General features: G+C 45.2%; 1 protein-coding gene across 2 annotated transcripts in view; it reads right to left on the reverse strand.

The window, feature by feature from the left end:
- Positions 1-13,865: 13,865 nt before the first annotated feature.
- MSS51 (MSS51 mitochondrial translational activator) overlaps positions 13,866-27,222 on the reverse strand; it is a 28,408-nt gene continuing 15,051 nt past the window's right edge. Inside the window, exons 2-8 of one of the 2 annotated variants that reach the window (XM_077449533.1) lie at positions 26,270-26,424; positions 25,608-25,808; positions 25,313-25,468; positions 23,571-23,695; positions 19,328-19,891; positions 16,529-16,622; positions 13,866-14,854 (exon numbers count right to left, since the gene is read on the reverse strand). In XM_077449533.1, the coding sequence (XP_077305659.1) occupies positions 14,641-14,854; positions 16,529-16,622; positions 19,328-19,891; positions 23,571-23,695; positions 25,313-25,468; positions 25,608-25,789 (1,335 nt within the window). In that variant the 5' untranslated portion in view covers positions 25,790-25,808; positions 26,270-26,424 and the 3' untranslated portion in view covers positions 13,866-14,640. The remainder of the gene's footprint in view (positions 14,855-16,528; positions 16,623-19,327; positions 19,892-23,570; positions 23,696-25,312; positions 25,469-25,607; positions 25,809-26,269; positions 26,425-27,222) is intronic. The other variant, XM_077449532.1, reaches the window with a different exon arrangement.

Here is a 27,222-nt window from a genome sequence, read left to right on the forward strand (position 1 = left end):
TTTCCACAGCGGCTCACCTGGTTATCATTACCTGCTCGTAATTCCCGCCTACAGCCAGCCCCTTCTGGCTGCTCAATGACCGGGACATTTTTTGCGATTTGGCACTGCGTCGCTTTAACTGACAATTGCGCGGTCATGCGACGATGTACCCAAACTTAATTGATATCCTTTTTTTCCCCACAAATAGAGATTTCTTTTGGTGGTATTTGATCACCCCTGCGGTTTTTATTTGTTGCGCTATAAAAAAAATAGTGACAATTTTGAAAAAAACACAATATTTTGTACTTTTTGCTATAATAAATATCCCCAATTTGTTTTACAAAAAATACATTTTTTTCCTAATTTTAGGCCGATATGTATTCTTCTACATATTTTTGGTAATAAAAATCACAATGAGCGTATATAGATTTGTTTGCGCAAAAGTTATAATGCCTGCGATCTGCGATTTTTATCGGGACTGCGACGTTATGGTGGACACATCGGATACTTTTGACACATTTTTTAAACCATTGACAATTATACAGCGATCAGTGCTATCAAAATGCACTGATTACTGTGTAAATGTCACTGGCAGGGAAGGGGTTGACACTAGGGGGCGATCAAGGGGTTAACTGTTCCCTAGTTGTGTGTTCTAACTGTAGGGGGAGGGGACTGACTATAGGAGATGATAGATGGTGATTCCTAGCTATTAGGATACACAATCTGCCTCTCCTCACAGACGCGTCCCAGTTCTGCCTCTTGTGCCCGTGAAACGCGCGTGGCCGGTAGTCATCGCGACTGCCAGCCAGGTGCATCGGCACCCCCGCAATGCAGCGCATGTCTGCTATCCTGCTTAAAAGGAGCCGACGTACAGTTACGACGGTCTGCGAGATCCTGGGAAGGGGATCACCGCTCCAGTTGAAAATGTGGGTTCTAGAACTCTCCTCGGAACTGGAACACCAGGTGCTGGCTAAGCATATATCAACATAAGGCAAAAAAGGAAGTTCTGGACAGCCGCATCCAGGAATATAGCCTTTAATTGTAAAAAGTCCAACAGATACAAGCCACAGCAAAAAAATGGGACAAACGGTGCCTGACCTCACAAATGTTCTTCTGGGAGAATGGTGAAACATTCCCATAGACACACTCCTAAACCTTGTGGACGACCTTCCCAGAAGAGTTGAAGCTGTTATAGCTGCAAAGGGTGAGCCAACTCAATATTGAACCCTACGGACTTAATGCCCCGTACACACGATCGCACTTCCTGACGAAAAATGTGCGATCGGATCTTGTTGTTGTCGGAAAATCCGATCGTGTGTGGGCTCCATTGGATTTTTTCCGTCGGAATTTCCAACACCCAAAGTTTGAGAGCAGGATCTAAAATTTTCCGACAACAAAATCCGATCGTGTGTAGACAATTCCGACGGACAAAGTGCCACGCATGCTCAGAATAAATTACGAGACGAAAGGTATTGGCTACTGCCCTCTTTATAGTCCCGTTGTAGGTGTTCTACGTCACCGCGTTCTGAACGATCGGATTTTCCAACAACTTTGTGCGACCGTGTGTATGCAAGACAAGTTTGGGCCAAAATCTGTGGCAAAAAATCCAACGGATTTTGTAGTCGGAATGTCCAACTGTGTGTACAGGGCATAAGACTGGGATGCCATTAAAGTGGTTGTATAGTCTTTTTTTTTTTACTTTTACCTACAGGTAAGCCTATAAGACCCCTTTCACACCAGGGCGTTTTGCAGGTGCTATAGCGTTAGAAATAGCGCCTGCAATCTGCCCTTAAACTGCTGCTCCGTTGTCTGCAGTGTGAAAGCCCCGAGGGCTTTCACACTAGAGCGGTGCGCTGGCAGGACGTCAGGAAAAGTCCTGCCAGCAGCTTCTTTGGATCGGTGAAGGAGCGGTGTGTTTACTGTTCCTCCACCGCTGCTCCCCATTGAAATCAATGGGGCAGCGCTGCAATACCGCCAGCAAAACGCCGCTATTGTGGCGTATTGCGGGCACTTTTAACCCTTCCTCGGCTGCTAGAGGGGGGTAAAAGCGCCCCGCTAGCAGCCAAAATGCGGCATTTTACAGCCGACGCTATGGTGAAAGCCATCTAATAAGGCTTACCTGTAGGTAAAAAAAAATCTATATTCCCCGTGCAATGAGCCACTGACTGCAGCGGCGCATTCGCACAGGGGATTCTCGGCTGAAAGCCCGGCAGACACCGGACCTTGCCGGAAAGAAATCTCCTGCGCGCATGAGCGGGAGTGCTGATATCGCAGCTCCGGCCACTCACAGCGCCGGAGCCGCGATACCCGGAAGACATACCCGGGAACCCGATACCCGGGAACATGTCAACTCCCTCGGCATGGATCAGGCGAGATGTCGGGGGCCTCGTTCCAAGGTACCTATTTCATAATGAGCTAGTATGCGGTGCATAGAAGCTCATTATGCCTCTTCCCTTGCAGGTCTGAAAAAAAAAAAAACTTCAGCATGGCAATATAATATATATATATAGGACCCCCAGGCCCCCTTTATTGTTTGCCTTTGGGCAGTTATTGTCTGCCCAAAGGAAAACAATAACTAGGACTAGCAGGTCACAATCATAGCCTATAGCATTAGGTTGTCCATCCCAAAGCTCAAACATACATGCGTGTGTGTATACTGTATATGTATATATACATAAATACATACACACATATATATATATATATATATACACATATATATATATATATATATACACACATATATATATGTGTATGTATATATATATATATATATATATATATTACATATATATATATATATATATATATATACAGAATACACACATGCATTTATGTTTGAGCTTTGGGATGGACAACCTAATGCTATAGGCTATGATTGTGACCTGCTAGTCCTAGTCATTGTTTGCCTTTGGGCAGGGTTATCCTAGTACATCCCTTGTCAGGGTTATACTCGGTCTATTATCATACTCTTTAACTAAGAACATCAAATTACACCACAATGACACAATATATGACAGATCGAAATGTCCTCAATCATCCCCTTCATGCGCATCCCCCTCTTACGGAGATTTTAATCCATCGAGAAGCGTAGAAGGGTGACATAGTCGTGGCGTGTGTAGTGTGCCATGGCAAACATTCAAGAGACTTGACATGATAAATGCTCCAGCAGTTAGACTTCATTAAACTCCCCAACAATCAATCACAATCAGAGAAGAGAGTAGTTATGCTCTGAAGTAGAAAGCCGTAATCTGTGTTTATGGATGGATCTGATGCACAGCAGACCATCAGTGCTCCTCCGGCTGACGCGTTTCACTCGCAATGAACTTATTTATAGAGCGTGGCTACGCCCTCCTCTGATTGTGATTGATTATGGAGAGGGGGGCAAAGCACCTGGGAAACTGGCACCTGGTGCTATGTCTAAATGTGTGGGCATTTGACTCAGCAGCGGAGCATTGGGATTACCCCTCAATCAGTACTGTGACGCAACCAAGAACACATCTGAAAAAGGTACAATCAGTACCATTCTGACAAAGACGCAAAGTTTAATTGAAAAGTCTGACTCAAATTATTTTTTTTTTTCAGGTAATAATAATTTTTTTTTTAAAGCGCTTGAGGTGAAAGCAGGTCATGGCAGGCCAACGGAGGCAAACAGAGATTAATGCCTATACCTTTAGCTCCATCTACTGGCCAAAATGAAGTATCGTTTTCTTAAAGTGTTACAGGCATACCCCACTTTTAAAGCGGGAGTCCACCGGGACTCCGCGTTTTTTTTTTTTTTTTTTAAAAGCCAGCAGCTACAAATACTGCAGCTGCTGACTTTTAAATAGTGACACTTACCTGTCCAGCGCGCCTGCAATGTCGGCAAGCGAAGCCGATCGCTCGCTCGGCTGCCGGGTCCCGCCGCCATCTTGGGTATGGGAATCAGGAAATGGAGCCTTTAGGCTTCATTTCCCGGTTCCCTACTGCGCATGCGCGAGCCGCGCGGCGCAATCCGGACGGTCCCCGCTGCCTCTGGGAGCTGTGTGTTTCCCAGCAGGCAGCGGGGCACTTGCTGAAGGGGGCGGGCACTTGCGGAACGGAGGCGTAACCTACGCTCATTCCGCAGAGCGCTAGCCCGGAAGTGGGTGCATTTACCTGGATTATCCAGGTAACTGCACCCCCCTCCCCCCTGAAAGGTGCCGATTGTGGCGCCGGAGGGGGGGGGGATTCCGATGAGCGGAGGTCCATTTTAGGGTGGACCTCCGCTTTAAGTACACAATGGGGTTTATTTACTAAAGTTAGAAAGTGCAAAATCAGGCTCACTTCTGCATAGAAACCAATGAGCTTCCAGGTTTTATTACCCAAGCTTAATTGAACAAGCTGGGGTTAGAAGCTCATTGGTTTCTATGCAGAAGTAAGCCTGATTTTGCACTTTCCAGCTTTAGTAAATAAACCCCATTATGTACTTAAAAGTGGGGTATTCCTGTACTAAAGGTTCAGCTTTAAAAAAACAAAACAAACATGCCATACTTACATGCTCTGTGCAGTGGTTTTGCTCAGAGCAGCCTCGATCCTCCTCTTTTCGGTCCCCTGCCAGCACCCATGGCTCCTCCTACTTGCTGAGTACCTCCAGAGCAAGCCGCTTGCTCTGGGGGCAACCGCGCATGCTCGCTCCCGAGCTGTCTTTGTATGTCTATAAGACACATAGAGCGGGGCTCAGCCCTGCCCCCCATTCCCTCCCAGTGTTGCCAACCTCCCGACGTAAAATTTACTGACAAGAATTTTTTTACTTACACAACACATGAGATTTGCTGACAGAGCCAAATTTTTACTGATACTTCAAAAAAAAGTATATAAAATGACCATTTTCAGTGCAAAACCATGCAAATATAAATATTTAAGCTACTCTACATGCACGTAGCTAGTGCTAGTAGCAATGTGTTTAAGGTATAACAAAAGGCACAAAACCCATTTCTTTATTTACATGAAGGTCAGGTTTATATAGTATAACCCAACACAGAATCCCCCTTTATTTTAAACAGACTCTGGCATAAAGGGAAACGCTGATGTAAGGGGGCCTCTGGTCACCAGAGCTCCCTCTTTACACAAAAGTCCAAAGAGCTCCCCTTTTCATCACAGTCCACATAGTTTCCCCCTTACAGCAGACTCCAGAGTTCCCTCTTCACATCACAGTCAACAAAGTTCTCCCTTACATCTGACTCCACAGAGTTCTTCTTTACATTTTAGTCCGCAAAGTACTCCCTTACATCAGAGTTCCCCTTTACATCACAGTCCGCAAGGTTCCCCCATACAATGTAAGGGGGAACTCTGCAGCCCCTGATGTAAATAGGAAGCCTGATGTAAAGGGAAACTCTGTGGAACTCTGGTTTGAAGTGGTCCTGAAACTGTCCTGCGTAGTCTGGACGAAGCTGTGCCAAGGAGGAGACCCAGGGGAGGCCCCTTACTGGAGAGAGCCAGGAAGAAGGCTGGTCTCTCAGAAGGGCCAGGTGCAGGGCCGTCTTTAAGGCAGGGCAAAAGGGGCAGCTACCCTGGGCCCTGTCATTGTTGTGGGGCCCAAAGCAGCTACCTCATGCTTGCCAACTATCCCGGTTTAAATTCCCTTGAAGTTTTAGTCCCGTGCTGTGTCCCTATATCTCAGTGTGAAGTGCTGGTACTAATGCTGCCCAGCTCTGCCCTATTGTTGTGATGACTGACCTGCAGACCCTGTGTTTACATGTTAATAACTAGCATTCATATGTAAATAGCCACAGACTGTATGTAAATAGAGACGGCAGTCATATGTATTTCATGCCCCCCCCCCCTGTGGGCATAACCACCATCACCTATACTGAATGCTGCCCACTGGGGAGATAAAGAGGCATGCTTGAAAGTCCTGCCTGCAACTGTGGCCAACTGTGGCCATTCAGCCTACCATCAGCCTGTTCTGCAAAGGTAAGCAAATTGGTGGTGTGTGCAGAGGTAAGCAGAGAAGGAATTACAGTTTGGGTGCACAGGTGAGCAAGGACTGGTAAGAAAGGTGGGTGCAAAGATGTGCAGAGGAGGCAGGTATAGTTGGGGGGGGGGATTCTAGTGGAGAGGTTGGGGGAGGTTTGGGGTGCAGAGGTTAGCAGTTTTAGGATGCAAAGGTGTACTGACAGGGTGGATAAAGATGTAGGTCACGTGTAGGGTAGCCCAACTATTTCAATGGACTGCTCTATGTGCTAGAAGAAAGTCCCAAATCCTTTTTAAAAATCACATGGTTGCACAGCGTACGTCAGCAGATGTGTGAGGGTGTCATTAACAATTGATGGCACTGCTGTGTATTTGCTAAAGGGCAGCACATTTCTGTGGTGTCAGGAAAGCGATTTTGCATGCGTTCCTGACACACACTAATGTGAACGGAGGCTAAATGTCTCAGTTACATTGGTGGTCAGTGCAAATCCCTCCTTACATTGGGGCTTGGTGTAAAATCCTTTTATTCACACTAGTGGCCAGTGCGAAGGTCCCCCTCCTTACATCGGTGGTTACTATGAATGCTTCTATTACATTGGTGGTCAGTGTAAATCTCCTCATTACATTGGGGCTTGGTGTAAAATCCTTTTATTCACACTAGTGGCCAGTGCGCAGGTCCCCCTCCTTACATCGGTGGTTACTGTAAGGCCGCGTACACACGCGGGGACTGTTCGCTCAACTTTGTCCGTCAAACAGTTTCAGCGGACAGTCCGCTCAAAATTAGCATGGACGGACTTGCCCAAACACGACGAACGAACAGTCCGCTGAAACCGTGCGCGATGACGTGAACGGCACGTACGACGGGACTAGAAAACGACGTCCTATACACTGCAATGCAAACTTCGGCGTGTAAATCCTTTCTGAGCATGCGCGGAACTTAGTTTGACGAACAAGCCTACACACGAGGGGACTGTTCGCTGAAACAAAGTTTCAGCGGACAGTTTTTCGGAATTTCCGAAAAACTTTGTTCAGCAGACTGTCCGCTGAAACTGTCCGCTGAAGCCCACACACAAGCGGACTGTCCGCCGAAACACTGTTCAGCGGACAAAGTTGAGCGAACAGTCCCCGCGTGTGTACGCGGCCTGAATGCTCCTATTACATTAGTGGTCAGTGTAAACCCCCATTACATTGGTGGCCAGTGTTGAAACTCCTCTTTATATTGGCAGTTGCTAAAAAAAAATCATCATTGCCACTGATACCACTCACCCCCCCCCCCTTCCCCCCAGCACTGCCACTGATCCCAGGAGTTTCAGGATCTCTAGTAGTTTTCTGTCTATTGATGGGTCCCCTCACCACCCCGGTCAATGGTGTGTCGGCAGGTGGAGAGCGAAGTTGCATGGAGGGGGGTCCAAGAAAATGTTTTCCCAGGGTCCAATCAATATTAAAGATGGCCTTGGCCAGGTGACTCACTTGGAGGATGCACTGAGTTTAGGAAATGTGCTTACAGTGTTGCCGGGTTAGATTAAAGGTTCTGGAACTGTGAAGCTGGATCTGGAGAGTCTGTTAGTCAGGGGTGCCCAATCGTTGCCCCCTGTGGCCCGTGGTGCCCTCTGATGTGGCCCGCGACCTCCTGCTCTGGGATGGTGGGTCAGCAAGCCCAGATCATGGGTCCCCAACCCGTTATCCCAGAGCATCAGTGGTAAGAAAGGAGCCGGCAGTAGAGGAAGCATGCGGCTGCAGTACAGCGCAGAGCCAATGCTTTCGGTATAGTGCTGGCTCCTGTCACAGGTGAGTGATACCAAATGCACTCCACCTGGGACAGCAACAGCTGGTGATACCCGCCTGGGACAGCAACAGCTGGTGATACCCGCCTGGAACAGCAACAGCTGGTAATACCCGCTTGGGACAGCAACAGCCGGCGATACCCACCTGGGAGAGCAACAGCTGGTGATACCCACCTGGGACAGCAACAGCCTGGGACAGATAGCTGCAGAAGTCCTGAGGAAGAAGTGAAGATTGAAGTCAAGCAATTGGCATGTCTGTTCTGTACACTGGTTACTCTTGGCTGCTTTCAAACTGATCCGCATGTGCAGAGCAGTGCACCTGGGGGTTACCTTCACTGAGACATAGACTACAGTTATTACCTGTGGGTTTGATGCGTTTTCTAAAAGCGCACCAAAACTCCTGAATGCAGGAATTTTGCTGCACTTTCAGAAAGTGCATCGCGCCTACAGGATACAATAAAATTCTATGGAAAAGTGCAGGTAACCCACAGGAAAGCCACAGGTGCACTGCGCTGCACTCACAATGCAGATAAGCTGCAGCGCATCAGTGTGAAAGCAGTCTTAGGCCCCCTTCACACGATTGGTCCGATCGGGTCTGCCTGTTGGTTTTTCAGACAAATGCAGTCGAACCCTCCATTCATCTCTATGGAGCGGCAGATGTCCATTTACACCGCCTACTTAAAATACGATCAATTCCCTTCCATCTGGGAGGAGCAGATCGGAGAGCCTATAGAGTAGAGCTTACACGGGACCCATCATCCAGGTGGGCCGCGACTGGTTACCAAGTTGCTTAAGTGGCCCTCACTCTTCAAAAGGTTGGGCAACCTATGCTGTAAGTGATCTGCTGTGGTACCTGGGACCCAGAGGCGGCTAGTGGTATATTGTTTTGGGTGGGGGGCAGCAATCAATGCACCCACAGCCCCCTTTCCCAGTCATTTGGGTCACCCACATCACACCAACAACCACCCCTTCCCAGTCCGTCGGGTCTGCACCCCGAGCCCACCAGTTTTTTAAGCCTATTAGAGCCTCTGGTTCTAATCACGTGCTTCAAAAAATATAAAAAAACACAGGAATCCATCCGCCCGGCACCCCACATGTATATTAGAGGGCCAGACACATGGATAGGGGGGGCGGCGCTCTTCTGCCCTACATTACTGGCCGCCACTGCCGGCACCCCGAACTCTCACTTCCTTGACTGTTCTCCAATAAAACTTTAAAAAACAAATGTGAGTGGCGCCCAATGTTCTACTCAATCCCCCATTTTAGCCACTTGCCTTGGGGTGAAATGGTGCCTGCATCCTGTCTTTGGGGGTTGCAAAAATGCTCAGAAGAGCTAAGATTGGTGCAAGGTTCTATGCTCAAACCTTAGAGTTCTTGGGGAAAAGAAAGACTTCTGGGGCCACCTAGTGGACATATGGCAAAATGCAACAGTCAACTAATTTGTGCACAGAGGGACATGTTTCACAATTGGCAAACAATTAGTTTAGCGATCAAGTGCCACTTTTTTGGCCATCCGATCATTTGTCATCTCTATCTAGTGCATTCTTCTTCCACAAGTTTACAGGATCTGATACTGTTTGTCATATTTATGGATTTCTTATCCTCCAACAACCAGTAAATAAAAGCTGTCTTTTAACAATTGTTGTTTGGTAAATGGCAAATCTTTATTAACTCGTGTATAGCTATTTGCATAGCAAACGTCCTCATAAGCCACCACATGCGTCTCCACCACCCTCAAGGAAGAAAGCTATACACACACTGAGTTTGGTGAAAATCTCTGATTTCTGTATGATTTGATTTGCAAATATCTAACAATATCACTATTTCTTACTAGAATGTGGTAAATTATCCCCGATGAAGAATTTTGTACACATTTCATTTGAAACGCGTTGGATTCTTTCAGTGTTAAGGCCCAGCTGTGAAATATGCAGAATTTTGGCTAAGCATCAGGAACATGTCTGGGTATACCACTTTATTAGGTGCACATGTTCAATTGCTTGGCAACACACATTGCTAGTCAGCCAATCACATGGCAGCAACTCAAGGCATTTAGGCATCTAGACGTGGTAAAGATGACTTGCTGAAGTTCAAATCGGACATCAGAATAGGGAAGAAAGGGCATTTAAGTGACTTTGAACGCAGCATGGTTTTTCGAGTCAGACGGGCTAGTCTGAGTATTTCAAAAACTGCGGATCTACTGGGATTTTCACACGCAACCATCTCTCGGGTTTACAGAGAGTGGTCAGAAAAAGAGAAAATATCCAGTGAGCGGCAGTGTGGATGCCTTGTTGATGTCAGAGAAGAATGGGCATAATGGTTTGAGATGATAGAAAGACAACAGTAACTCAAATAACCGCTTGTTACAACCAAGGTATGCAGAATACTTTCTCTGAACACACAACGCATTGAACCTTAAAGCAGGTGGGCTGCAGTAGCAGAAGACGACACCGGGTGCTACTCTTGTCAGCTAAGAACAGGAAACTGAGGCTACAATTCGCACAGGCTCACCAAAATTGGACAATAGAAGATGGAAAAATGTTGCTTGGTCTGATGAGTCTCGATTTCAGCTGCGATATTCAGATGGTGGGGTCAGAATTTGGCGTAAACAACATAAAAACATGGATCCATCCTGCTTTGTATCAACGTTTCGGGCTGGTGGAGGTGTAATGGTGTGGGGGATATTTTCTTGCCACACTTTGGGCTCCTTCGTACCAATTGGGCATCATTTAAACACCAAAACACCTACCTGAGTATTGTTGCTGACCATGTCCATCCCTTTATGACTACAGTGTCCCCATCTTCTGATGGCTCCTTCCAGCAGGATAATTCCCCATGTCACAAAGCTCCAATCATCTCACCACTGGACAATGAGGTCCCTGTACTCCAATGGCCTCCACAGTCACCACATCTCAATCCAATAGGGCAGTGGTTCTCCTGTCCTCAAGCCCCACTTACAGGCCAGGTTTTATGTATTACCTTGGGGGAGATGCAGACTAGAATTCTGCAATCACTGAGCAGCAAATGATATCACCTGGGATGTATTTCAGTTATCTTGCAGAACTCGGTACTAGCAAGCAGGCCGCTGATAGGGGGGGACCACCAGCCCTCCTGTACTGGGCCCTGCCTGTAGGGGGGCCCAGAGGCAGAGGGGGGACTCCCACATTATAGGGACTATACTAATCTTGAGCTAGGGTCCCATGTAGTGTGCGTGGGAGGAAGCAGAAAGCAAATTATTTAAACACTTTTGGGAGTAATCTTCTGCCGTATGTCCAGACTATTACATACAGTACATCACACAAGTCCCAGTCTCTTCTATATCAATACGCCAGCCGGGACTTGTGTAATGTAATTGTCTGGACATATGGCTGCAGATTACTCCCGAAAGTGTTTAAATACTTTGCTTTCTGCTTCCGGCTGTCCAACTTCATGCCCAGGTGGAAGGAGCAGAGGTTTTAGAGGAGCTCAGCTTCTGGCCGGTCCCCACGCTCCCAGATCCAGAGGATCCAAGCCCCCCACCCCAGGAGAAGCACTGCATGAGGACCCCAGATAAAAGAGGCCAGCAGGACCAGGTACTTGTGAAGTCGGGGGATGTTAGGTGGAGGTAGAGACTGGGCCCGGGCTCTGAGCATAAAGTTGGCCATACTGCTCTCCCACATATCTAAAATATTGTGGGTATTCACCGTGCCCAGAGTGAAAGTCTTTTCCCTGCTGTACTTTCTATTGCGTTAATATACAGTATTAATGCTGCCACAGTAACCACATGGCTGGAGTGACACATCTCAGGGGCATAATTGCTGTGCATTAGTGAATGCTTGTGTTGGCCACTGAAGAGTCATCCACAGTGGATCACTTTTCAGTGGGTTTTTGCTAGGTGGTGGGGAAGCAATAATTTGCCTCCTGATTTAATCCAATAAAACCTGTACCTGGCTGCAACTACATTCATTGTACACAGTTGCAAGTGGTCCCCTTTAATGGTATGGGTCATTTTGGGATATCAAATGCCACACGGGAGATAACACTTGTATACCCCTATTTTAGGGTTGCCACTTGTTCTTCAAGCCAAACCCAAACACTTTAGTGGCGCACAGCAAAAAAAAAATTTGGGGGATTCTGTAAAGGATTGCAAAAGACCTAGGACACCTTTGGGCGCTCCAAGGAGAATAGTAATGTGGCTTGCATAGTGCCCCCTCACCCTCATTGTTCTGCGTGCATTACAGCCTTAATATTGTGTCCAGGTTTCAAGTGGACTGAAACCCGGACACATGATTCAAAACCCGAACTGTCCGGGTGAATCCTGGACAGGTGGCAACCCTACCCTATTTGCTACCTTTGCCTGTTACCCCCTCCTGACCCCTGCACTCTGTATGCTACATACTCCAGATCCTCTGTATTATATGTATTACCCAATCCTGACCCCTGAACTAATCAATACCAACTCCTGACCCCTTTATTCTGTACAGGCATACCCCACTTTTAAGTACACAATGGGGTTTATTTACTAAAGCTGGAAAGTGAAAAATCAGGCTCACTTCTGCATAGAAACCAATGAGCTTCTAACCTCGGCTTGTTCAATTAAGCTTTGGTAATAAAACCTGGAAGCTTATTGGTTTCTATGTAGAAGTGAGCCTGATTTTGCACTTTCTAGCTTTAGTAAATAAACCCCATTGTGTACTTAAAAGTGGGGTATGCCTGTATGTTACATATTCCAAACCCCCTGCATTATATGCATTACTCACTCCTGACCCCTAAAACATGAACATTACACACTTCTGATTCTTGCATATGTATATTAAACCCTGCATTTCTCCATTGTACACAGTCCACGGGTTAGAGGGAGGGGTGCTCAGGTTCAGGCTTATGTGGGGGGCCCCGCCAAGTAGACTGTATGGGGCCCCATGATTTTTAACAGCGGCCCCGCTAGCAAGGTGTACCCAATAACGTGCCTCTGGTGAGTGTATATTGACTTCAGATGTAGTCCTCAACTGTATATGGTGATATTATTGCCTTATAAAAATAGATCTTATCTTACGATTAAGATTTATGTATTTTAATACTTGTAGTAAAGAAAATGTTTTATCTTAAAGCGGAGGTCCACCCTAAAGTGGACCTTCCGCTCATCGGAACCCTCCCCCCCTCCGGCGCCACAATTGGCACCTTTCAGGGGGGAGGGGGGTGCAGATACCTGTACAGTACAGGTATCTGCACCCACTTCCGGGATAGCTCTCTGCGGAAAGGGGCGTAGATTATGCCCCTTTCCGCAAGTGCCCACCCCTTTCCGCAAGTGCCCCGCTGCCTGCTGGGAAACACACAGATCCCAGAGGCAGCGGGGACCGTCCTTATTGCGCAGCGCGACTCGCGCATGCGCAGTAGGGAACCGGGAAATGAAGCCGAAAGGCTCCATTTCCTGATTCCCATACCCAAGATGGCGGCGGCAGCACCCGAGAGACGATCTAGAGATCGGCTTCGGGTGCCGACATCGCGGGCGCGCTGGACAGGTAAGTGTCACTATTTTAAAAGTCAGCAGCTGCAGTATTTGTAGCTGCTGGCTTTTAAAAAAAAAAAAAAAAAACGCGGAGTCCCGGCGGACTCCCGCTTTAATACTATGCAGGTGAAATTGTTTGGTTGCCCTTAAAATCCCAGTAGAGGTGTTTCTGTATATTTCAGTTTAGTTCCACTTTAGATGACTCTTCTGATAAGCAGCACACCTGCTCCTTGCTTATCTAAATGTATGAGGTGCTAACAGTCCCCATTGCCCCAGAACAACCAATCCCATGGAAACATTACACTCACCATAGTTCAGCTTTAAAATCGACCAGTCAGCCACCTTAGATTTTTAAAAGTAAGTCCCACCTATGAGTAGACCCCACAATATTCCCACTACTGTCTCCATTATTTAGAAGAAATTCTTTTAGTAGGCCTTTCTAATCTCATTATGATTCTGTTTGGTTAAATTTTCTGACTTTGTAATGCCCATTCATAAATTTTCCTGTCCATTGACTGAACCCTTTTGACCACTGAGGTGCTTGTATTGGAAAGGGGGATGGTTGTGGGTAGGACTCGGATCCACCGAGAATAGTTTATCCCCACATCACGGGAACTCAGGCCCTTAGTGGCGCAACATGGCCAACATGTCTACCCAACCTAGGGCAATATCAGACCAGCTGCACACAGCATCCAATACAACTTTATTGTTTAGAGACACAGACATCAAAGCCTGACCTAGGGGGTCTCCCTGTTGACGCGTTTCGTCTTTTGACAGGTTTAAGAATAGGATTATTGACTGTGTCCAACCAGTCTTTCGTTAATAGGGAGTGGATGAGCTTTGGTGTCTGCCCTGGGACATCAGGATAATTGGCGAGGCCTAGGATTGGCAACCTTATGCTATCAGATTTCTGTTTTAGGCAAAGTTATTTTTTTACTGTTAAATGTTATACTTGATTAACAGGTTCTCTTCAAAGGGAACCTAATTTTTTTTTTATATAGCTTTTTCAGATATTCGTTTGAATGTGATCAGGGTGAAGAGTCAGTCCATGCAAGGGTGGTGTTTCAGTTGTAGATGGATTTGGGTGGCCCTTATCAGCTTCTTATAGCTCCTGAGGATTCCAGAAGTGACTTCTTCCATGGACTCACACCAATCAAAAACTAACACAACTTTGTGTGACTAGTTGATTGTATCTTAGCACTGTTCAGCAAGGATGCTGTCTGTACTGCTTAGCATTCAAAGGGCCACTAGAGGGATAGTGTACCGATTACAAATATGGAACAGAAAGCAAGCAAACTATGAAAGTTACATCAGAAAGGTAACTTGCCCTCATGATTGGTAATGTGTTCTCACTGACTATGCACTATAGGTTCCCTCTAGGTCTGCGAGGATTCTATTGGTGGTAATCCACATATTACATGAAAGGAATGGCCGGTTCTGAAGGTCTAGTATAACGCAGATCTAGCTTTCTTCCAGCTCTCCCATGTCTGTTTCTGCGTCCTGCCAGGTGGGCCCCTTGAAGATCAGGAAGTGGGAGTTGCTGGTGACGGGGGGCTTGTTAGGGTCGGACTGGACCTGTTCTGGTTTTTGAGAGGCGAACGGGAAGGGCCCGGCTCCAATAACCTTCGTTTCCAACTCAGCCAAGATCTGTAGGGAGTATTTCAGCTCTTGATCACTGTCAACATAGAAAAGATTCCGAGCGTTAGCATACCTCCCAACTTTTTGAGATGGGAATGAGGGACACCTATCAGCAAACGTATGCAGGCATAGGACACGCCCCTTGTCACACCCCCTTAAAGGAGAATTGTACAAAAAAACAAGATTGGTTAAAACCCACGAGTGCTTTCTTTACCACTACTATTCCTTTATATTGGCTTTTGAAATTCACAAATGCAGAAATTCAGAAATCAGATGAAAGGTTTAGCACTGGGAAACATTTTTTGATAGATAAAAAGTGTATTTTATATACAACTAAATAGATCAGACCAAAATGAGGGACACATGAAGAGGAATGAGGGACAGAGGGACAAGTTTTTATATAAAAAAAGGGGGGTTGTTAGCATGTCCATGAGGGTTTGGAAGATGGAAACCAGGGCAAGCAAGATATAAGCAGCTTAAACATATCCTTTTAAAGGTTTTGATTCTAGTTGGCTTTATCGGTCTAGCTTGGGATGTATAAACAAAGAGTAATGGGTCTGATAAACCTTCATGGAGAAAAAGCTGCTCTTGGCTCCCTCCATAGCTGACCACCTGACCAAAAGCCCAGGCTCTCAGTGGTCACACTCAAAGCCAGACTGAACTCTGATCCTCCCCTTCAGCAGCAATCACATGGTCAAGTGCCTAGGCACAGGGGAGCGCTCATCAGAGAGATTGTCCAATCTGGTTGAACATCTCCATATGAGCGGACACAGGTCAGTCCTTGATTGGCTGTGAGTCTGACCACTGCAGCACAGAAGACAGCTGGAGGTCTTTCTGCCCATCACCTTCTATGAATTATTCCATCTATGTACAGCTCAGTAGATGTCTGTGCGTTGCCCCAGAACCACCAATTAGAGCCAAACCTGCACTGAGGAGTGACATTCCCCTTCTCTCTTCTCTCGGCAGCTATATAAAAGTTTATTTGGGTCATAAAGGGAGAGGTGAAGGAGTTGGCACAGCACAGACATGCAAGAGAGGGAAGACCTGTTCTGCTTCCAGGATGGAAATTCAGCCTGTAATATTAATTTTGGCCACTAGATGGAACCTAGATTAAATTTTATTAGTAGGAGCCAAAGACTGTTCAGCTTTAATAAAAGCTCCCATCATCCTTCAGTCTAAGAAGAGGAAACAGGTACATCCTGGGAGCTCAGACTCAGAACTGAGGGAAAGGGGAAACCAGCCATCATATCTGCAGCTCATATTGAGGACTGAATTTACATTCCCTACTGGACTTATGGCCATCTGCAGCCTGATTATTTTATTGTGCTTCTGCATGTTTTATACAATGATTTGTATGCATTTCTTATCAGTTTTTTCCTAATGTTTCACCCCACCCTGTTTTGTTAATACAGCTTCCAGATTACATGCAGTCCGGCCTATTGCAGAATAGTAGGGTTTAGATGTATGTCGATTTACACACAGGGAAACGTGTAGCAAAAGCACCAGGGAATTATTATTATTATTTATTTATTTTTGGAGTATTCAAATTTTCTAGCAAATTCAGAGGCAAAATGTAAGTTCATAAAAAAAGAGTTTGTGAAAAGCAAAAACACTGAAAGTAAGCATTTAAAATGCATGCAACTTTTTTATGTTGGTATTTAAATAGAACAGGACCACTGCAAATGACACCCCACAGCTGCTGCACACTTACCTGTACATTGTAAACAGACAAGGGATGTTATAATCCCGCAGGAGAAGCAGGGTGGGAAGCCAGCCTTCTGTAAGACCCTGCGAGGCGTGGAATCCTGCAAAATGTAGAAACAAGGCAGAAGAGATTTGTGATTATCCCATGAATTCTCTAATGGTCCTAAGAAAAAAAAACTTATTTGTACAAGTATAAACTGGAGGAGAACTAAAAATTTCCAAAAACTGGCACAAAAAAGCTGCCTATGGGCACAGCTCCACCTACAGGCAAGAAATGGGAGGCAGTCTAGTAAAATCAAATCAAATCTATGTGATAGTAAAAAAAAAAAAAAAAATTAAATCAAATCTATGTAATAATAATAAAAAAAACATAAGTAAGCATACAGAAATGTGTGTGAGATCCTATTTATTCCATGACTCCAATTATACCTCAAGGTGTCACAATATATATATATATATATATATATATATATATATATATATATATATATACACACATACCTGGAGGTATAATTGGACTCTCAGAAGAAAAAAGTCTGAATCTGCAGCATCAAGAAGGACACTCATAGAAGCCAAAGATCACAGAGCTCTCACTGATAGGTAGTGGTCAATATTATGTAATGATTAAATGGTGAAAATCCTAACAATGAGCTTTTCCTATTTGGTCCCTTTTCGGCTTTTTAAATCTACCATGATAGGTGTTTTTTTTTTCTTTTGTTATATTTGTTCCATAAATGCAAAAATACCTGTTTATTCTGCCAGAAATCTTGAGCTGATAACTGTACACTCTGCCTGTTCTGACTGCTCTCAGTTACATTGTTCTCTGCTCTCTCTGCGGACTATAGGACCCACTTCCTTTATGTTATGGAGAATTGGAGATGAGGAGGTGTTTGTAGTCCAAGGTTGATAACTGTGCTTTTTGTTTTTTAATAGATAGAGCGAACTTTGTCACCCTAGGATATAAAGTATGCAGGATCGCCAGGTTAAAATACAGGAAATAAAAGCTTGAGGCCCCCATTCACACTTTACATAGCGAGAACTCGTGCTCAGCTATTTTGTGTAAGTGATTTTTACACGGTTCTGCATGCCCCCCCAGAGGGCAGCCCATTCACCTCAGTGGGCTTCCCTATGCGTGCTTGTCACCCCTCAAAAGAAGGCCCTGCTCCTTTTAAAAGGTGAGTTTTGAGGGGTGACAAACGCGCATAGGGAAGCCCACTGAGGTGAATGGGCTGTCCTCTGGGGGGGAGGGGGGGGGGCATGCAGAACCGCGTAAAAATCACTTACACAAAATAGCTGAGCACGAGTTCTCGCCATGCAAAATGTGAATGGGGGCCTCAAGTTTTTATGGCACCCGAATGTGAGTGATTGCCAAGCGATTTGGAAATGCAGGCAGAATCGTGTGCGATTCCTGCCCCTTGATTTCAAATCAAATGTGAATAGGGCCTCAAAAATGAAAAGAAATGCAGCCACCGCATCTAAGGACCAGTAGGCTGCAATAGATTACATACTGGTAAATCATGGGTTTAGATGTTTTATTTAATCATTTCTCTATTTTTCTGTTTCTCGTTGATGCTACATAATTGTTTAGCCTCTAAACCTCTAGAACAAGCAATAAATGCCCAATAAATCGCTGTAAGTCTAAATTTAATCTGCGCTTCTAGACCTTCTCCCAGTGTTCCTGGCTCTCCATCCATCCATCCTGGGCTTGATTTCACTTAACCACCTGTCTGGTTGGCCCTCTTTATCCCAGGCCCAGACCCATGGTATATGCACAGCTGTCCCTGTGTATCTCTGGCGTAGTTGGGAGATTATTCAGAGCTCTCGCCCGCTGATCTGGGGTTTCAGGCTACCGATTCTGGCAGGCAAGGGGTCGGATAAAAGGGGCTTCGCAGGAGATCCTCAGATAAACCTCTACAAGGGCCATAAATACGCAGGATTGTTTGGCTCCATCTAAAGATGTAACGATGGATGGAGAACATTTCTAACATTGGACTGTAACCCGGCACCTCTGAGCTCATCGCGTCATAGTGTATTCCGAGGCTTAATGGATAAGTGCATTTTAAAACAAAGATCACTTACCCTTTTTACCCCCTCCCCCCCCTTCTCCTGACCCAACATAACCCACCCTTCCCCCTGCACAGATACATACCTACTACAACTGGCGGCTGTGGTTGTGAGGCTTTATTTATATCAATGATGCAAGTCTTCACCTGTCCAGCCAGGAAAGTGAAGACCTACACCACTCAATATAAACAAAAGGCGGAATCATGGCCATCAAATTAACCACTTGATCACTGGAAGTTTTACCCCTCCCCCTTTCATGGCCAGGTCATTTTTATGCGATACGGCACTGCGTTACTTTAACTGAAAATTGCACAGTTGTGCAACCCTGTACACATTGACGTCCTTTTTTCCCCCACAAATAGAGCTTTTTTTTGTGGTATTTGATCACCTTTGCTGTTTTTTTTTATTTTGTGCGCTATAAACAAAAAAAGTAAATAAGTATTTTTTACTTTCTGCTATAAAAATGTATATAGCTATTCCAATCTCAGTATATATATATATATATATATATATATATATATATATGTTATAGACCATATTCTTTTGTCAGCAGTTTAATGTAAAGCTCTTCAGGATGCCTCCTTGTCACTTGCTTTAGCAGAATGTTTTATGACTACAGAAGCTTTGGATTGCATTTCAACTGAGTTCTGTTCTGAGAATTCCAGATTCCACACATCCTTATTAGTGGTAGATCACGTATCACGCTGCACAGATTACAGAGAAAGCAAAGTGAGATAAATACCTGGATGGAAGCCCACCACGAGATCAGGCCTCGCTGCTCGTTGGTTCTCCACCAGCGTCTCCCAGAAGATATGGTATAGGGCTTTGTAACCACTCAGGTAGACTTTTCCTCTTGGGCCATAAGCTGTCAGTGGAGGTCTCATCACCGGGCCATGGACTACTTCTGGGCCGACCATAACCACCTCCAGACCCTGGTTCCCTGGAAACATCTTGGCAAGCTCATCGTAGTCTGTTTCCCGGATGTTCAATGTCTCAATGTGAGAGGCGCCAACCACATGCACAGTGATCGGGCCAGTGTAGGGATCAACGCGGAAGGCGTTCATGGCAAAACCAATGGTCAACGGCCTTGTGAAAAAGTCGGTGATCAACCGTTTGATGGACTCTCGCAGTTCCGCGTTCTCAGGTTTTGGCTTTCCACAGTTGGACCAGAGGATGCCCATGTATCGTCCCATGATGATGTTTGCTATCTTCTCCTCTAGGTTCTCCTGCATGGAGAACCAGTCGTCCCAGGTGTTCACATTAGCAATAGATTTGGTCCAAGGGGAGGTGGTAAAAGGAATATCTCCTACAAGAAAATACAGTATGCTCCAAGGATTATTAAAGAGCAAATAGAGTTTGAACTACCTCCCCTCCAATGGTTTGTCACCATTGCACCCCCTGGATGGAGATCTACCTAACCTCGACCACTGCAGCAAAAAATAGACCTTTGCTTTTAGGGTGATTTACTTGTGTTGAATAATATATCAAATATTTTTGTGTGCTTTTCAATATTTTGGAGAATTAGGTTGGGTTGGTGACCATGACAACATCAGAGAAAAGACAAGGCAAACTTGTTTTGGAAAGCAGACAATCTGAGGTATTTAGTAAGAGGCATGGCAAATTTTTTGAAGTTGTAATTTTTTGCCACAATTTTTTGGAAAATGAAGAAACTAAATAAAACTTGTTTTTTTTCACATACTGTCACCAGTGCAGTACAGCGTCATCATATGTCTGGTGTGGTGGTGATCAGGGATACTGACTGGTGACAGTATGTAAAAATAAATATATATATAATTTTTTGCTCAATTTTGAAACATTTTTATTTGTTTTAAGATTTTCTTTTCCTTTTTAGGATTTTTTATTTACATACGCTCACTACTCTGGGAAGATGATCAGGAAATTTATTTTAAACACTGAGGCCGCGTACACACGCGGGGACTGTTCGCCCAACTTTGTCCGCTGAACAGTGTTTCGGCGGACAGTCCGCCCGTGTGTGGGCTTTCAGCGGACAGTTTCAGCTAACAGTCTGCTGAACAAAGTTTTTCGGAAATTCCGAAAAACTGTCCGCTGAAACTTGGTTTCAACGAACAGTCCCCTCGTGTGTAGGCTTGTTCGTCAAACTAAGTTCCGCGCATGCTCAGAAAGGATTTACACGCCGAAAGTTGTAATGCAGTGTATAGGACGTCGTATTTTCCGTCCCGTCGTACGTGCCGTTCACGTCATCGCGCACGGTTTCAGCAAACTGTTCGTTCGTCGTGTGTGGGCAAGTCCGTCCATGCTAATTTTGAGCGGACTGTTCGCTGAAACTGTTTGACGGACAAAGTTGAGCGAACAGTCCCCGCGTGTGTACGCGGCCTCACTGTTATATGCAATCACTGTTATAATCAATCGTTTTAGCTGTCATGAATGGCTTTTATTCATGACAGCTTGCTTACTATTTTGATCTGATTGGCTACAGTTGTTCTCATGGTACGATTATGGTGTGATTGGCCCAGGTATCATGTGATAGCTGTGGGTCAATCACAGTATCACAACAGTATGCAAAACAGTAATGAATGGAAGCCATTCATGACAGTTTTGCTTACATATAATCATGTTATCGCTATGATTGGTCAGGGGGCATGCCGGTGTGCATTTGCTCAGCAACAAACTCGTATGTCGCTGAGCCTGTAGTTGCCCTCTGCTTACAGTAAAATCATTGTAAGTGGGTTGGCAAGTGGAAGACATTTCTTGATGGCCAGCTCCAGCAAAACTGATATTTTAACTTTGAGTATATATTGGTGGTTTCCGTATTTTCTTGCAGCAGTGAGATTTCTTGTAGTCAGTGCTGGGACGAGGTCATCCAGTGCCCAGGACAACGATATAAAACTATGCCAACCCCTTTGCTTTCCATGATGTGCGTGCCCCCGATCATCTTCTGCACCTGGAATCTATAAAAAGTTCATACCCAAATCCACAGCACCGATCCAGACCCTCACCTCCTGTTATTCATGAACGGCTGCTGGCTCCTGCAGCCCACGTCTACTCAACATTTAAAGATTTAAGAAGATAAGAGTTGCACTCCAGTATTAGCTCATCCTGGTATTTTATTCTGTTGTCAAGAAATCAATTGCATACATGATGGCACCTCACCACTGTGGGCTTGCTTAGGAGGATAGCGTAAGTTCTACCTACCCAAAGGAAATGTGTTTTTTCTTGGTGAAGACATCGCTCGTGCAGTTACTTTGTTGAAAACGGAATAACAGGATGAGTTAATACTGGAGTCTGACTCTCATCTTCTGGATCTATGGTACTAGAACTACAGTGCCTCTGATGCCTGTCTGACAGTTGCAACTTGCAATAAAAAAAAAAGTTGGGCAGACAGCACCCATATAGTCCCATACCCAGTAGAGACTACCCCATTGTTGCAGACAATCGACCTCACCAGAGACATCACTGCTGTCCTGCTCTGGTTCGTCCTGTCAGGTAGGGCAGTTTCCAGAGTGGGTCAGTAAAGAATGGAAGATGAAAGGATGGAAGAAGTGAGGGTGGGCTCTCAGGTTGGTTGAATGTACTCTATGGGATGCTGCCTCGCGTCTATGTGTGTCACTGCTATCAACTACAGGTCTTTGGTAGTTGAGTAACAACTGTAGAGTAGTCCTATAATGTGAAAGGAACTTGTAAAAGATTCTGGCTCAGCCCAATGTAATCATGGTGACCAATCTTTATTGCTTACCTGTTACCCGCAGCAAAGAAAGGTTAGGTCACCAAATTGCTGTGCTGTCTGGCTAAGCTGTGCAAATCTAGGGACTGGCCAGATAGAATTACAAATCCTTTGGCAGGTAGCATAACTCCCAGATATGTATTTAAATGGCGTATTTAGCAATTTGCCTGCAGTTCCTCTTTAAAGTGGAACTAAACCCTCCTTTTCAGCTGAGGAAGCTCCCATCTTGGCCTCTGTTTGATCTGCAACTGCCATGATGCTGCACATGTGATCAGTTATGATATCAGCCATTTGATGGTTTGACAGTTTGGTTGAGAGCACAACCAATGTGACAGTTAGCATTCCCTGTGTTTCTGCAGATTAGGCGTCCTGTCAGATTTGGTAGAGGAAGTGACGCTCAGTCGCCGCTATCTTGCTACACCCACACTCGTCCACAGTAAGGATACAGTGAGAAGGCAGCAAGCAGACATCTTGTTACACCCACTGGAGTCATGCAGTTCACGCTTATTTTTAATAGTAAACTCAGCTTATATAGTGAAATCCAGTATTTTGAAATCCGTCAGACTGTTTTGATGTTGATTTTTCAAACCAGCACTGCTCTGTCAGTTTTGCAAACCTGTGAGATCAGCAGCCTTGCTGCTGCTTTTAAAATCCATCATCTAAACAGTCAGACAGATTTTTAAATACTGAATTTCACTATATAAGCTCAGTTTACTGTTAAAAATAAGTGTGAAATACATGACTCGGCTGGGTGAAACAAGATGTCCGCTTGCCGCCTTCTCACTGTATCCTTACTGTGGACGAGTGCGGAGTGTACCAAGATGGTGGCGACAGTACGTCACTTCCTTTTACCAAATCTGACGGATCGCCTAATCTGACGGACACCTGCATTCTGGGAATTTAAGTGTTATTTAAACATTTATGAAATAAATGGGTTTAGTTTCACTTTAAAGCAGAACTAAACCCATTGACTTACAATGCAACTGTCACAGTTGCTTGTGCTCTCAACCAAACTGTCAAACCATCCAATAACTGGTGTCATAACTGATCACATGTGAAGCATCATGGCAGTTGAAGATCAAACAGAGACCAAGATGGCAGCTTTCTTGGCTGAAAACTATAGGACGGTTTTGTTCTGTTTCAAGCCATACTTATTTGCCATACTTATTTGAACATTGCCCATGTGGTCATACCCATTTTTGCTGCTTCCATTTCTGATCTCCTTTACTGTCCCTGCACTTCATTTCCCAACTTCCTCAATCTCAAGTGAACTCACACCTACCTGTAAAGATCAGCCACTCCATCAGTCTGTCAATGGCAGCCAGTTTTAGTTTCCTGCAGAACTTCTTGTGCATAGGCCAGTTCTCCCTGTGACACTCCGAGCTGCAATAGTAAACGTTCTGACACCTGCAAGGAAGTACCGATGTATAACTGCCGACATTTCAAAATTTCAACTGACATTTTGCTTTTGGTGTATTTAAAGTGAACCTGTCTAAGCCGTTGTACACACGGTCGGAGAATCCGTCGGAATGTGTCCTATCGGACCGTGTCGTCGGATAATCTGACTGTGTGTGGTATGCATCGGACTGATTCCGTCCGAATATCCGTCGGACCCAATTTTCCAACATGTTGGAAATATTTCCCGACCAACTGGTTCGATCGGACATACTCGGATCATGTGTAGCGAATTTTGATCGGACCAAGTGCCACGCATGCTCAGATCAAATTCCTACATCAAAGCTATTGGCTACTAGCCTGAACGTAGTCCCATCGTAACGAAATTACGTCATCATGTTCTGAATGATCGGATTTTTCGACAACTTAGTCCGACCGTGTGTATGCAACAGTTTCGGACACAATCCGTCAGACTAAATCCGACGGACAAAATCCGATGGATTTGGTTGGTAGAATCTCCAACCGTGTGTACAGGGGCTAAAAGTATGGGAACTGCCATTGCATTGCGGTGCATTGAGTTTAGACTTCGGTGGCCCATGTGCACTCTCTGTGCATTCTACACATCCCACAGTCCATAGCCCATCTCAGGAGCAAGCATGAGAGAGTGGCTATGTTCCTACATACAGTGGGACCATGAAGAATGAACATAGCCACCCTCTAACAGGAGGTCAGATCACAGCAGCAGAAAAAAAGAATTTGGAGATTTGGAGGAGGCTGAGAGCGATAGAAGGGACTTTTCTGAGCTAAGAATATATTTGTGTAGTACCCTCCTAGTTGGGTTGCTAGGATGATAGGATGATTTTGTACTTTTTGGGTCCTGTAATCAGTGGGCAGTTGCAGATTTCTTTTGGCTGTTCTGGGCTTCACATGCTGCTGGTTGATTGCTCTCCCCTGCCTGCTGAAGATTTCTAGAACATAGGGAGTGCAGGAAAGTCAAATGGACAGCATGAATATTTATGGCGCTGCAGCCAATCCCTGGGGAGGTGGGCCTTAAAGATAGCAGAGGAGAGCATAAATAGTTTGATTGCTTTCCCCTGCCTTCTGGAGATTTCTAGAGTATAGGGAGCGCAGCAAAGCAAATTGACAACCTAAATATTTATGGTGCTGCAACCCATCCCTGGGGAGTTGGGCACATAAAAAGTCTGAGCTTTAGAACAGCATGGCTTCCTATTGAAGGGATGCCACCTGCCCATGTGGCGGTGGCTACTCCTATCCCAAAACGTCCTACTGGTTCATGCTGCTGGTCAACAAGGTCCTACACTTGAAAGTATCTCTAACTCCCGAGACTTCACTTAAGGATCCAGCCTGCACAGCCTCACTGGAAAGGCACCTGGAGGAAGCTGTAGAGAGAGCACAGCCGCTCTCTCCTGGTGTTATGAGGACTACTTTATTACCAGATCCTGAGGCAGTGTACAATTTGGGATAGCCAAGCCAAGTAGTTGCTCTCCTGGGGGTTCATACCCCTGGCCATCCCTAGTCTCTCATGGTATAATGGTACTCTAAACTTAGCAGAAGTTCTGTTCCTGAAGATGACATGATGTGGTAGCACAACGTAACACCGGACTCTACCTTTTACAACGCCTCATACTACGGGCATCGGGAGCACTGGACGGGAGCTTCTTGCACTGAACGCAGAATTTGTAAGTGTCCTCCATCTTCTGAAACATCTCAGAATATGACCTGATGCCGAAATTTGTAGCAAGATTGTTACCTTCCACCGCAGACCTGTGAGGAGCAGAGAGACAGATGTGAAATACTGGACCCTGAGATGGGCTAAGCAAAAATAAATATTGGGTTACTGTTATTTGGTCCTTAAAACTAAGATGTGGGAGAACAAGGGACAATATGGCGTCTCTCTAGTCACCTGTACTCCTCTAGGCTCCCCATGTTAAGTTTCTTCAGGATGACGTTGGACAAGCCGGGTACTTTGCTATCCATGGCCATGAATCCCAGAGAGTCGGTATAATAGCCGCTGGTGGCTCCTGGGGCCAATTTAGGCTTATCAGCCGATTTCGACTTTGCAGATCTCACCTTTTTCTCAGCCATGGTGTCTGCAGGTATAGAGCTGCATTGGAGGCAAAAAGTGGATCATCATTATCAGTATTATATTGTTTTTCCAAAATATCAGTAACTTGCTTCAGGTAGAACCTCAGGCAAACAGCTGACATGCATACATTGGGACTGTTTTATCTGCCAAAGGATTTGTATTTATACCCATCCAGTTCTAATATTCACACAGCTCTGCCATACAGCAAAGCCCTGTCTGGCTGGGGAAGGGAGCTGTTATTTTTTTTTCAGTTTCACTTACAGTTTTCTTTACCAAGCCCCTGCCTGTGATTGGACAATAAAGGAGAAGCAGTAGACTGATGGAGTCGTCTTTCTGTCACTTTGCTTTCTCTTTCTACCAGCATATCCCTTTCTTTTTAAAAATATCATACGAAAAATGGCAACATGCTTTAGGCAGAACTCCAGGTAAATATGTAAATCTACAGATGAAATACATACAGTACATTGGAGCTGTTTTACCTGTCAAAGGATTTGTATTTCTGTCCATCCAGTTCTGAGATTCACACCTATCTGCCATACAGCACAGTCCTGGCTGGCAGGGGAAGAAAGCTGATCTTTTTCTGTTGCAGTTTCATTTTCACTTACAGGTCTCCTCCCCGCCCCTTTTCCTGTGACTGGACAGAAAAGGAGAAGCAGTAGACCGAGGGACTCATCTTTGTCCCTTTGCCCTCCCCTCCTATCAACATGCTTTTTGAACTGCAGCACCCCAAGAAAAAAACAAAAAATTGGATAATATATTGAGTTTATGTGCCCAAAATAAATTTTTGTGTTTTTTTTTTTTTACTGAAATGTTACATTATGTTTCATAAACCATTGTGCTAATATGGTGTGATGAAAAACTGGAAGTCTGGAACTACTGCTATTTTGTTCTCTAGATCAGGGGTCTCCAAACTTTCTAAACAAAGGGCCAGTTTACTGTCCTTCAAACTTGGGGCAGCACTGTGACCAGCTGGAGTAGAAAATGTCCTGACATCTGAAGTAGTAAAAAATGCCCCATGATTGGTAATAGGGGGAGGAATAGTGCACCATCATTGATGTCAATGGGAGGAATAGTGCCCCGTCATTGATGTCAATGGAAGGAATAGTGCCCCATCACTGGTGTCAATGGGAGGAATAGTGTGCCATTATTGGTGTCAATGGGAGGAATAATGTGTCATCATTGCTGTTGTCAGTGGGAGGTATTGTGTGCCATCATTGGTGTCAATAGGAGGAATAGTGCCCCATCACTGGTGTCAATGGGAGGATTAGTGCCCCATCATTGGTGTCAATAAGAGGAATAGTGTCCCATCATTGGTGTCAATGGGAGGAATAGTGCGCCATTATTGATGTCAATGGGAGGAATAGCGTGCCATTATTGGTGTCAATGGGAAGAATAGTGCACCATCATTGGTGTCAATGGGAGGAATAGCGCA

Source organism: Lithobates pipiens, unplaced genomic scaffold (genome assembly GCF_037356315.1).
Source record: "Lithobates pipiens isolate NorthernLeopardFrog02 unplaced genomic scaffold, aLitPip1_a1.2 Scaffold_22, whole genome shotgun sequence".
Taxonomy (NCBI): domain Eukaryota; kingdom Metazoa; phylum Chordata; class Amphibia; order Anura; family Ranidae; genus Lithobates; species Lithobates pipiens.